At 46.8% G+C, this 13,722-nt stretch overlaps 1 protein-coding gene across 2 annotated transcripts in view; it reads left to right on the forward strand.

The window, feature by feature from the left end:
- The window catches only part of SHROOM2 (shroom family member 2), a 130,497-nt gene that overhangs the window by 71,808 nt on the left and 44,967 nt on the right, over positions 1-13,722 (forward strand). For both annotated transcript variants that reach the window (XM_065915586.1, XM_065915587.1), the window contains exon 3: positions 7,017-7,136. In XM_065915586.1, the coding sequence (XP_065771658.1) occupies positions 7,017-7,136 (120 nt within the window). The remainder of the gene's footprint in view (positions 1-7,016; positions 7,137-13,722) is intronic.

A 13,722-nucleotide genomic window follows, 5' to 3' on the forward strand; every position in this document is an offset into this window, starting at 1 on the left:
CCGGGGAACATGAGTGGCCGAGACAAGTATGCACTTGTCCTGGCTAGGGGACAGATAAGGGGTGCCCCGGCTTCATGGGGGTGGAACCCTGAAGCTTTGATCCCATGCGGATGCGGCATTTGCCTAAAATGCTGCTTTGATGTCTGGTGTCAGTTTCAGCCTGTTGGGTCACTTGGGAATTTTTATCTTCACTTCTTTGTCCTACTGTATAAAGGCAGGAAATACTGGCCTCTTAATCGCCTTTCATCGAGAATGATGTCACCATCCACAGCTCCATGTTGTCAGATCATTGCTTGCGGAGGGGTGGGGAGTGGGGGGAAACACTCCGCCACTCAACAGACGGCTCTGACGTATGTTTTTTATTCATTCACGTACATTGTTGGAAGCGCTCCAGCCAGGCAGCCAACGTCATCCCCTTGGTTCCTGCCCTCGGGGGTGCTGGCAGCTGAGCAGGTGATGGGCGGGGACTGGGAAAGCTCAGGCTGGAAGCCGACCCCTGTGTCGGCTCTGAAGGCTGAGCCAGGTTGGAGACACAGACGTGGACCTGTGTAGCGATGCCAGGGCCTCCTAATGAGACTGGCACAGGGAAGCTTGGCAGGGTGGGGGTTAGCCCGGGGCTAGAGCTGGGAGTCTCAGACCCCAGCTCGCTTCTGAATGGCCAGGAGCCCTTGTGCCAGTGTGGGCAGCCCACCCAGGGAGCCCACGACAGGCCCTCCCTGGCCGCTGGGAGCAGCTGAGGGTTGCGGAGCGAGGGCCTGATCTGCCGAGCTGAGTTGCAGGGACCTTGGAGTGGTGGGAAGCAGAGACAGCTCTGGAGACAGAGAGGCATGGCCGGGGCAGGAAGGCAGCTGCAGCTCAGGGCGAGGCTTCATCCAGCGTCCGTTGTTGTTCAATCGTTCGGTCGTGTCCGACTCTTGGCGACCCCAGGGACTGCAGCACGCCAGGCCTCCCTGTCCATCACCAACTCCCGGAGTTTGCTCAAACTCACGTCCAACGAGTCGCTGATGCCATCCAAGCATCTCCTCCTCTGTCGTCCCCTTCTTCTCCTGCCTTCAATCTTTCCCAGCATCAGGGTCTTTTCCAATGAGTCAGGCCTTCGCATCAGATGGCCAAACTATTGGAGTTTCAGCTTCAGCATCAGTCCTTCCAATGAATATTCAGGACTGATTTCCTTTAGGATGGATCTCCTTGCAGTCCCAGGGACTCTCAAGAGTCTTCTCCTAGTGTCTGTAGGGTGTAGGGTGGTGCTTTTGGATGTGTTGGTTTCAAAACACTTAATAAAAAAAGGTATTTGCAGATTTGGCTCTCCTCCCGCTCAGGCACACCGTCAGCATCAATCAGACCTCTGTCCCCCTGCGTCCCGAAGCTTTGGGGGCTCCCTGCCTGGAGCTCATCTCAGCCACCCCAGTATTCAGTGGGAAGCATCTGCAGGACTTTCCAGGCTCTCCTTTATGTGCAGAACCCTTCCCACTGCCGTCCACTCTGACTCTTGCTTTTAAGATGCTGGCACAGTCAGTTTTATTCCCCAAGAAGTCTCCCCGTGGCCAGCGTCACCTGCAGCCCACACACCCTGCAGTTCCCCTGTCGCGGTGTCCAGCCAAGGCTCTGCCTTCCTCGCTGGCCTCCCAGCCCTGCAGACCTTGTATTCTCAGGCCCACCGTGCGGGGACCACATGCAGGCTGTGTTTATTTTCTGAGGCAACGGCTGTCTTGCTGCATTTGGAAAGGTTAGGAAATAACCCGGCATTCACGTGATTTTTATTTATTGCTTTTTTTGAGAGATGAATTTTCAAGATATAGATCTATTCTAATATTCAGTGGTATCCTAGCATGTTTAATATTTCTGATCTAAACCTCTTCCTTTAAAAATAAAAGAAAAAGACCACCTGCCATATAAAATTATTTTTAATTTTTTAATAAGTAAACTGGGATTCCCTTGTGGCTCAGAGGACAGAGTCTGCCCACAGTGTGGGAGACCTGAGTTCAATCCCTGGGGTGGGAAAGATCCCCTGGAGAAGGAAATGGCAACCCACTCCAGTATACTTGCTTGGAAAATCCCATGGACAGAGCAGCCCGGCGGGCTAAAGTTTCTTTTTCAAACTGAGATTAATTTTGGTGTGCACCTGGTGGAAAAGGTTTCAGGGAACCCTCCTTAGGATGGATAATTTGATTTGGAAACTAGACAAGCCAGTGTTTTGCTAGTCAACACCATAGCTTTTTCAGCATTTACATGGAAAGAATACTAGGCTATATTAAAAGTGACACTTTAGGGACTTCCCTGGCGATTCAGTGGTTGAGATTCCATGCTTCTGAGGCAGAGGGCCCAGGTTTGATCCCAGGTCAGGGAACTAGGATCCTGCATGCCACATGGCCAAAAAAAAAAAAAAAAAAGACATTTTAGAAGAGTGACAGTGGCACGCAGAAATGCTCACCAATCCTGGCAGGCTGCAGAGAGAAAGGCCCCACCCAGCCTGCAGGACTCTGAACCATCTGAAACAGGGAGAAAGAAATGCAGAGAGGTGTTACTCACGGTCACCTTTAGGTTGCGGGTTATTCTACTAGTCCATGGAATTCTCCAGGCCAGAATACTGGAATGGGTAGCCATTCCCTTCTCCAGGGGATGTTCCCAACCCAGGGATCGAACCCAGGTCTCCCGCATTGCAGGCGGATTCTTTACCAGCTGAGCCAACAGGGAAGCCGTTTGTTGTCTTATCGGCCTTCTAGTTTTTAACTGTGCCACGTTTTCTACAATACTCGTATTTTTTCTTTAAGATTGTCTGAGCCGCAGTAGCCACTGGAGTACAGAGGATGTCTCTCCTGTTTGCTCGGGTGACCTGTCACACTGTTAGTTTCCCGGTGGGCATGGCTTGGACTCAGCCCCAGTGTGTTTCCGGAGCTGCTGGAGTTCAGAGCTGTCCACACTGGGGCGGGCGTCAGCACCCCCTGCCCTGGCCAGATCTTGAGTCTTTTCTCCCGAGCATCCCTGACCACACGGATTCGTGCATCTCTGGGCTGAGCTATGCCAGCCTCCTCCCTCCCGGAAAGGGGCGTCCTTGCTGGTCTCCCGCAGCCAAGCTGGCTTGTGTCCGACTGTGGCCTGCGTTGGGGGGATGTGTTCCTTCCATAGCACCCGGGTCCACTCCTGTTTGATGTCTTCTGAGGGCTCTGCATCCCTGACAGCTCAGGGGCACTTTAGCTTCCGTGTGGGTCTTCCCTCGCTGTACACATGAGGTGGTTAACCCCGAGCAGGTATCCCTTGCCCCCTCGCATTGGGGCGTCTTGTTTTAACCCAAACTGTGGCCCGTGCCTGGTGACTCGGACTGCAAAAGCATCTGCCTGCAATGCAGGGAGACCTGAGTTCGATCCCCAGGATCGGGAAGATTCCCCTGGAGAAGGGAAATGGCAAACCCATTTCAGTGCTCTTGCCTGGAGAAAATCCCACGGACGGAGGAGCATGGTGGGCTTACAGTCTACGGGATCACAGAGAGCCGGACGCGGCTGAGTGACTTCACTGGCTCACTGGTGGCCTGTGCACCCCTCACGGCCCCACGCTGGCGGGCTCCCGGTGGTTGAAAGCCACTCAGGTGTTTGTCTTGTGTAGGAAGAAACACAAGTCTTCTACGGAGATGAGCATCTTATATCTGCCCCTCCTGTGTCTGTTCCACCTGGGGACTCTAGGTGGCACCAGAGCAGCGTTTGGTCCCCTGCATTTTGCTGCCTAATCTGGTCCCAATAACTGTGATGCTAGAGATCAGCTCTCAGCCAATGGCCTTCCTCTCTCTCAGGGGCCACCTCACCGGTCGTCCAGTGGTTAAAGATCTGCCTTGCAATGCAGGGGATGCCGGTTTGAGCCCTGGTCGGGGAACCAGGATCCCACGTGCTGTGCAGCAAGAAAGCCCACATGCCACAACTAGACGGCCCGTGTTCCCCACGGGATGCAGTGAAGATCCTGGTGTGCCACAACCAAGACCCGATAAATAAATGTAAAAAATAAATTCTTTTTTTTTTTTTTTAAAAGAAAAAATTTAAAAACCCTGCTGTTTTAGCCACCAGAGGGCCTGACAAACCATCTGAAAAGAGAAAGTCGTTCGGTTGTGTCCAACTCTTTGCAATCCCATGGACTATACAGTCCATGGAAAATTCTGCAGGCCAGAATACTGGAGTGGGTAGCCTTTCCCTGCTCCAGGGTATCTTCCCAACCCAGGGATGGAACCCAGGTCTCCTGCATTGCAGGCGGATTCTTTACTGGCTGAGCTATCAGGGAGCCTCCCTTGATTCCCAAATATGTTTACTATGCTCTAGGGAAGTCTGAAGATCTGGCAAGAGCACACACGTTTTAGGAAAATTTCACTGTCCCCAAGTAGCCCCAGTTCCTTACTTAGAGCTTGTGGGTACCACCCTTTCCACTGTGCTTTCATTCATTTTTAAAAGCCATAATTAGTAGTGTGACCGTTGGCTGTGTCTTCTCAAAGTAGAAACATGTATCTGTGTCTAGACCTTGTTGTTTAGTCACTCGGTCGGGTTTGACGCTTTGTGACCCCATGCATTGTAGACCACCAGGCTCCTCTGTCCCTGGCATTTGCCAGGCAAGAATCCTGGAGTGGGTTGCCATTTCATCCTCCAGGGGATCTTCCCGACCCGGGGATCAAACCCAGGTCTCCTGCATTGCAGGAGGATTGCATACCAACTGAACCACCTGGGAAACCCGTGTGTAGACATACTTGGATGTATTGTGCTGCACAGATCCTGGCTTTTTTTTTTTTTTTTTTTTAACAAATTAAAAATTATGGCAGCGCTCTCAAGCCGTTCGTGCCGTTAGATAGTCTGTGAGTGACATTTTTTCCAACAGCACTTGCTCACTTTGTCTCCTGTGTCTCACATTTTGCTAGTTCTCAGTCTTTCAGACTTTTTCACCATCACATTTTTTACAGTCTCTGTGGTCAGTGATCTTTGATTTTACTCGTATTACTACTAGGACTCTGAAGGCTCAGAGGCTGGTTAGCATTCTTTTAATTTAAAATAAGATCTGTACGTTGTTTTCGTAGACATGCTATTGCACACTTGGTAGACCCCAGTGTAGTGTGAACACAACTTTTATATGCACTGGGAAAGCATTCATGTGGCTAGCTTTATTACGATATTTGCTTCATTGTGAGGGTCTGGAGCCCAACTTAGAATCTCTCTAATATAGGTCTGCCTATATTATCTTTTAAAACAGGATAAGAAACATTTACTCCTCTCAGGGTGCAGGTCTGCCCCAGGAAAACCAGCTCCTTTCCCACTCTTTCCAGTTAGAGAGTTGCGATAATTTACCACACGGTGTAAGGCCTGTTCTTTTCCGAGCCTCTCTTTCCTTTGCCTGCAGTCTGTCTAGCTTTCTCCCTTCGTTAATTCCCTGTGAAGGAAGATGAAAGACGTTCTGGATATTATAGCACAGAAAAAGCCGTCTCAAAATGAACTTCACGTGGCCAGAAGCTTCCTTACGAGGATCTTGAGAAACTCTATGAGGTACAGTCCTGGTTTTACAATCGCTTTACTCCCGAGGTGTAATGGATTCATCCGTTTTATGCTTCCGTTCGTGGGCGGTTATCGTCAAGTCAACACCTTCCGCATTTTTGCCACCCATGGATATTTTTTTTTTGCCCTCGTTAATTATCTGAGTCATCAGAAGGTTTGTGTTGTAAATAACTTTCTGGGTTTTCATTACTGTTGGTTATTGCATAAGAGTCTTTACTGTTCTTGCCCGTTGGAAAGAATGTTTGACATCCGTCAGGGACTTAGAGGCTCAGTGTACCTTTTAGCTCCGATCTGAAGTTGCCCGTGGCGAGGCTGTGTCGGTCCTAAATTGCAGGAGGAGGAGAGGCAAGTGTGCACCGTCTCCTCATGCAGCAGCTTGCCCTGGAGGGTCTGTGACGTTCATACGGCAGCTGCACGGATTTCCGACACCGGGGCAGGTGTGGTCAAACCCTCATAAGCCGTCATGGATGGTGGTGACCGTGACGGGGGCAGGGAAGGCACCTGTGACATTCAGCAGCTCTGGCAGGAATGGACTGGAGGCCACTGGTCTAGGGCATGGTGATGCCCACAGTGGGGACCCTTAGATGACTTCAGACACTGTGACAGGCTCAGGGCAGTACATGTCCACTGACCCCCGTTAGGGCTTCCCTGGTGGCTCAGATGGCAAAAAATCTGCCTACAGTGCAAGATACCCGGGTTCAATCCCTGGGTCGGGAAGATCCCCTGCAGAAGGAAATGGCAACCCACTCCACTATTCTTGCCAGGAGAATTCTATGGACAGAGGAGCCTGGCAGGCTACAGTCCATGGGTTTGCAAAGATTCGGATATGACCAAGTGATTAACAAAGGCACACACGCGCACACACACACACACTCCCCACTGACTACAGGACAGTCATGTTCACTTAAGTGAGTGGATAAATAAATGCACCCAATCCTGTGACACCCAGCTCGAGCTTTCTGCAGCTCACGCCTTCTCCTCAAGGAGGCCAGGGGCATCTGCAAAATTGCACTGACACGGGCAAGACAAAAGATCCTGCTGTGGTGTCTGGTCGGGAGACGGGACAGGGAAGGCAAGATGTATGTATCTACTTACCTCGAAAAAATTTGGAGGACTTCCCTGGCAGTCGAGTGGTTATGACCCAGATTCCAGGGCAAGGGCTGTGGGTTTGATCCCTGGTCAGGAAACCAGGATTCCACTATGCCAAAAAAAAAAAAAAAAAAAAAAAAGCTTGAAAACATGTTTAAAAAGAAGCAATCATTTTGGCATCCTGAGGGCCAGTTTGCACCTGGGAGCCAGTGATTGTCTCTCTGCGCTCAGGTCAGTTCTCCAGTAACGAACCTGTCCCAGGAGTGCTGGTGCCCAGATGCTAAGGGGAAGTGCCCGGCCACGATGCCGTGAATCACACGAATGATTTTCGCCTCTCACTCCTTTCTTGGCACGAAGCGGTCCTCGGTGTGACGTCCCTGAGTCGTGTGCATCCTTTTTTTTTCCCTCCAGGAGGAATGAGCTGAGCTGGAGGCCACACTCCTGGCACGCCACCAAGTTCTCCGACAGCCACTCCGAGGCAGCCGCACCTCTGTTCCCCTGCCCCTCTCGGCCAAGCCGGTACCACGCCAGGTAGGCGCACCTTCTGCCTTCCCCCTCTCCTCCGGGGGCTGGGGAGCTGCTTTCTCTTTCTGCCACACTGCTGACAGCCCTGCCCTGTCATCACCACGCGTTTCTTTCTTTTCCTTCGTGTTGCGGTGCAGCTCATTTACCATAGTCTTCATTTCAGCTATGCAGCCTAATGAGTCCCAATTTTTCGAGATGCTACTCCCATCTAACGGGCTTCCCATGTAGCTCAGCTGGGGAGAGGATCCGCCTTGCAATGCAGGAGACCCCGGTTCAATTCCTGGGTCCAGAAGATCCCCTGGGGAAGGGACAGGCTACCCACTCCAGTGTTCTTGGAATACAGGAGACCCCGGTTCGATTTCCTGGGTCGGGAAGATCCCTTGGAGGAAGGATAGGCTACCCACTCCAGTGTTCTTGGAATGCAGGAGACCCCGGTTCGATTCCCGGGTTGGGAAGTTCCCCTGGAGAAGAAATAGGCTACCCACTTCAGTGTTCTTGGGCTTCCGTGGTAGCTCAGCTGGTAAAGAATCTGCCTGCAAGGTGGGAGACTTGGATTCGATCCCTGGGTTGGGAAGATTCCCCTGGAGAAGGGAAAGGCTACCCACTCCAGTATTCTGGCCTGGAGAATCCCCATGGACAGAGGACCCTGGCGGGCTACCATCCATGGGGTCACAGAGAGTCCGACACGACTGAGCGGCTAAGCACAGCACACACATACTCCATTGAGAGTTACTGTAAAATATTGGCTGTGTTCCCTGTGCCGTACAATATATCCTTGTAGCGTATTTATTTTATCGTTTGTACTTTACTATCCTGCCTCTATCCTGTCCCTCCCTCCTTCCCTCCACCAACTGGTAATCACTAGTTTGTTCTGTATGTCTGTGAGTCTGCATCTCTTTGTTGTTGTTTATTCCGCATATAAGTGACATTACGCAGTATTTGTTTTTCTCCACCTTAGTTCATCAGACATAATGCCCTCCAAGCCTGTCCATGTTGATACGGATGGCAAAATTTCATTCTTTTTTTATGGCCAAGTAGTATTCCATTGTGTGTGTGTGTGTGTTTGTGTGTGTGATATATACCACGTCGTCTTAAATCTATTCAGCTGTTGATGGACTTTTAGGTTACTTCTGTATCTTGAGCACTGTAAATAATGCTGCTATGGACACTGGGGTGCATGTTATCTTTTTGAATTAGTGTTCTCATTTTTTTTGGGGGGGGAGGGTGTATACCAAGGGGTGAAATTGCTGTGTCCTATGGTAGTTGTCTTTTTAGCTTTCTAAGAACTTGCATGCTGCTTTCCAATAGTGAACAAGGGTTCCCTTTTGTCCGTATCCTCACCAGCTTTTGTGATTTGTTGTCTCGTTGATGACAGACCTTCTGGCAGGTGTGAGGTGATATTTCACTGTGGTTTTGGTTTGCATTTCTCTGATTACTGATGCCGAGCAGCTTTTCGTGTGCCATCTGTATGTCTCCTTTGGGAAAATGTCTATTCAGGTCTTCTAACCATTATTTATTAATATATTTTTGGCCCATGTGCGTCGTGTGGGATGTTAGTTCCTCAACTGAGGATAGAACTCTCCACCCCTGCAGGGGAAGGGCAGAGTCTTAACCACTGGACTGCCAGGGAAGTCCCTTCTGCCCATTTTTTAATCAGGTATTTATTTTTCAGATAGAGTTGGATCTGTTTATTTTTTACATATTAACCCCTCATTGGTCGTGTCATTGGCAAATGTTTTCTCCCACTCAGTAGGTTGTCTTTTCATTTTGTTGATGGTTTCCTTTCCTCTGAAAAAACCTTTCATTTTAATTAGGCCCTGTTTGTGTATTTTTGCATTTCTTTACTTTGCCTTAGGAAGCAGATCCCCAAAAATACTGCTACAGTTTATGTCAAAGGGTGTTCTGCCTATGTTTTCCTCTGGGAGTTTTATGCTTTCTGGTCTTAAATTTAAGTGCTGAATCCATTTTGAGATTTTTTTTTTTTTTTTAAATATCGTGTTAGAGAATGTTCTAGTTCCCTTCTTTTGCATGTAGCTATCCAGTTCTCCCAGCATGTCTTATTGAAGAGGCTATCTTTTTTCCACTGTATATCCTTGCCTCCTTTGTCATAGACTAGTTGACGATAAGTGTGTAGGTTTATTTCAGGGCTCTCTATTCCATTTCCTGACCTATATGTCTGTTTTTGTGCCACTACCATACTATTTTGATGACCGTAGCTTTGTCGTGTCATGGGATACCTCCATCTCTCTCCTTTCTCAAGGTTGTTTTGGCTCTTCAGGGTCTTTGATGTTACTATGCAAATTTTAGAATTGATTTGTTCTAATTTTGTGAAAAATGCCATTGGTGTTTTGATAAGGATAGCTTCGAATCTGTAGATTGCTTTGAGCAGTATGGTCATTTTAACAGTATTCTTCCAGTCCATAGTATGTATTTCCATCCTGTGTATGGCACTTTCAGCTTCTTTTGTCAGTGTCTTATGGTTTTCTGACTATAGGTCTTTTACCTCCTTGGTTAAATTTTTTTCCTAGGTATGTATGTGTGTGTGTGTGTGTGTGTATATATATATACATTTTTTTTTCCTCCACACTGGGGGTCACATGAGATCTTGATTCTCAACCAGGGATCAGACACACACCCCTCACAGTGAAAGCTGGGAGTCTTAAGCTCTGGACCACCAGGGAAGTCATGGTACTTAATTCTTTTTAATGCAGTTTTAAATGGATTGGTTGCTCAGTTTCTCTGTCTGATGGTTCATGGTTAGTATGCAACACATTTCTTTATGTTAATTTCATATCCTGCAACTTGACCAAATTCATTGATGGTCTTATAGGAGTTTTTTGGTGACATCTTTAGGATTTTCTGTGTATAATATCACATCATCTGCAAACAGAGACAGTTTTACTTCTTTCTTTCCAGCTTGAATTCCTTTTATTTCTTTCTCTTCAATTGCTGTGGCTAGGAATTCCAAAACTTTGTTGAATGAAAGAGATGAGAATGGGCATCCTTGCCTTGTTCTTGAAATGCTTTCAGCTTTTCACTGTTGAGTATAATCTTTGCTGTGACTTTTGCATATATGGCCTTCATTATGTTGAGGTACGTCTCCTGTATGCCCACGTGGTTGAGTTTTCATCAAAATGGATGCTGAATTTTATCAAAAGCTTTCTCTGCGTCTCTTGAGATGATCATATGGTTTTTACTCTTCAGTTTGTTAATGTTGTGTATCCCATTGGTTAATTTGCAGATATGGAAGCATCCTTGGTATATATATCCTGTGATAAATTCCACTTGATCATGGTGTATAATCCTTTTAATGTATATTTTGATTCCGTTTGTGACTATTTTATTGAGGACTTTTCATCTATGTTCATCAGTGGTACTAGCCTGTAGTTTTATTTTTTGTGTGTGATATCTCTGTCTGGTTTTGGTATCACAGTGATGCTGGCCATGTAGAATGAGTTCAGAAGCATTCCTTTCTTTGCAATTTTTGCAATTGTTTGAGAAGGAAAGGTGTTAACTCTTCTCTGCATGTTTGGTAGAGTTCACCTGTGATGCCATCTGTTCCTGGACTTTTGTTTGTTGGGAGTTTTTTTTTTTTTTTTTTTTTTTAATTAGATTGAGCTTGTTGCTGCTAATTAGTTTGTTCATATTTTCTACCTTCTGGTTTGATCTTGGGAAATTGTACGTTTCTTGAAAATTTTCCACTTCTAGATTGTCTGTTTTATTGCAATGTAGTTCATATAATTATCTCATAAGATCCTTTGTGTTTCTGTGGTATCAGTTCTAATTTCATTTCTGACTTTACTGATTTTGGGGTCCTCTTGATTCTTGATGAGTCTGACCAAAGGTTTATCAATTTTGTTCATCTTTTCAAAAATCAGGTATTAGTTTGATCTTAGTGTTTTTTAGTCTGTATTTCATTTATTTCTGCTCTAATCTTCATGATTTCTTCCCTTCTATCTTTGGAGTTTGTGTGTTCCTTTTTCTAGTCCCTTTAGAATATAGGGTTAGAATATTTGAGTTTTTTTGTTTTCTAAGATAAACTTGCATTGTTGTAAACTTCCCTCTTAGAACTGCTTTTTCTGCATCCCTTAGATTGTGGATTGTTATATTTTATATGGTGCCTTTCATGACTTCAGAATGATGTTCCTTTTCTGATGAGAAAAGTCTATGGATGCATCATTACTGGGACGATTCTAACTTTTTTTCACTGAGTAGGCAGATGTATAATACTTGGAAACAAACAAAAAAATAAAATACCAGGAGAAAGGATGGGCAAGCATGCTCTCTCATTTATGTCGTCTAATTGATAGATCAGTTTTGGCCGAATCCCTTTGAGCCAGCTGAGTGGGATGGCTGTGCACGTCACCACCCTTCTTTAGAGATGTTTACGTGCAAATGAGAAGGCGGGAGTCACTTAACGTGTTGAGCAGGTGTATTTTGCCAAAGATCCCCAGGGGATTCTGTACTACACCGGCACCCTCTCTCCCAGGTTGCTTTAAACCAGGGGGCTTCACAGCCCATGTGCCAGGCTTGGGACCAGCCTTGGGGGCCTGGTGGTTTCTCGGTGACTGTGAGACAGAGGGCCTGAGAATTGTGAGTTGGTAGAAGGGGGAGGGCTGGACAAGCTGGCTTATCTGGAGCCCACATTTCAGGGTCAGAAGGGCAAATGCCACCCCCAGACAGCACCATGGGGGTGTTGGCTGGAAGATGCTTCTGCTGGCCACAGGGAGCTGACCAGCCATCTCGGTTAGTGGCAAGTGTCCTCACTAGTCTCAGCTCAGTTCAGTTCAGTCACTCAGTTGTGTCCGATTCTTTGTGACAGGAGTTTGCTCAAACTCATGTCCACTGAGTCGGTAATACCATCCAACCATCTCATCCTCTGTCATCCCCTTTTCCTCCTGCCTTCAATCTTTCCTAGCATCAGGGTCTTTTCAAATGAGTCAGCTCTTCACATCGGGTGGCAAAAGTATTGGAGTTTCAGCTTCAACATCAGTCCTTCCAGTGAACACTCTGGACTGGTTTCCTTTAGAATGGACTGGTTGGCTCTCCATGCAGTCCAAGGGACTGCAAGACTCTCAAGAGTCTCCTCCAACACCACAGTTCAAAAGCATTGATTCTTCCATGCTCAGGTTTCTTTATGGTCCAACACTCACATCCATACGTGACTACTGGAAAAACCATAGCCTTGACTAGTTGGACCTTTGTTAGCAAAGTAATGTCTTTGCTTTTTAATATGCTGTCTAGGTTGGTCATAACTTTCCTTCCAAGGAGTAAGTGTCTTTTAATTTCATGGCTGCATCACCATCTGCAGTGATTTTGGAGCCCCCCAAAATAAAGTCTTCTACTGTTTCCACTGTATCCCCATCTATTTGCCATGAAGTGATGGGGCCAGATGCCATGATCTTAGTTTTCTGAATGTTGAGCTTTAAGCCAACTTTTTCCCGTTCTCTTTCACTTTGATCAGGAGGCTCTTTAGTTCTTCATTTTCTGTCATACCTCACTACTCTATTAGAAGGATAATGGTAACAGCCAGTAGTGTGCCTGTGGGGTGCGTGCAGAAGTGCATGTGTGAATGTGTACGTGTATTTGTATGTGAGTGTGTATGTGCACGTGTGCGTATGTATGATAATGCATGACTGTGTGTGTCTGTGTGTGTATTCGGAGCTAACATAACTATCTCAAAGTCAATTTTTGACTATTAATAAATGGCTGCTGTAAAGGAAAATGTGCCTTAAATAGAATATTCCGGGGACTTCCCTGGTGGTCCAGTGGCTAGGGTTCCGAGCTCCAAGATCCCCAGATTCAATTCCTGGTCAAGGAACTAGATCCCACATGCCACAACTGAGTCTTGGCATGACACAGCTAAGGAGCACATGGGCCGCCACTAAGACATGCCCAGCTAAATAAATAAGTACAATTTTACCTATTTACAGCCATAAGAGGTGGTAGTATTTGGAGCCCAGGGTACTTTTGAAAAACCCAGATTATCATCCCAGTGTTAACACTTAAGTAAAAAAGTGGGCCTCAGAGTGCATGATGGTAGTGACTTCATGTAATAGGATCTCCCTGAAGCCCATTTGGCTGTTTTTGACCTAAGACACCCAGGTGCCCTATGGAAACCGCGCTGAGCTTTATTTCTATCTGCTTGTACTTAAAATCTCCTGGAAAAATTCACTCAGGAATGTGGTAGACTGGATGGAGAGAAACGTGCTCCATTTCTGGTAGGGGACCTGGTCTGTCCTCCAAGGACATGGTGTGGAGCCCACTGTTCATTGGCTCCCCCCCCCCGGTCATGTGACTTAGCCAGCTCACACTCTTGTGTCTTTCCCAAGGTCACACATTTTTCTTTCTCATCTTCGTTCCTCTCAAACCTCAAGGAGATGCAGTTTTGTTTTGTTTTTTTCACCCTTGAAGCATGAATGTTCCAGCTTTGTTGAGCTTTAATGAAAGGACTTTACATGCCTGGATAAATAGTTTCACCATTGAGAGCTTTAAGTATGCAATATTGTCCTATCAAAAAACAAAGAAGTGCATACCTGAGTCTTAAAATACTAAAAAAATGCTAATGATTGTCTGAGCTTTCGGTGAGTGG

Source organism: Muntiacus reevesi, chromosome X (genome assembly GCF_963930625.1).
Source record: "Muntiacus reevesi chromosome X, mMunRee1.1, whole genome shotgun sequence".
NCBI classification, from domain to species: Eukaryota; Metazoa; Chordata; class Mammalia; order Artiodactyla; family Cervidae; genus Muntiacus; species Muntiacus reevesi.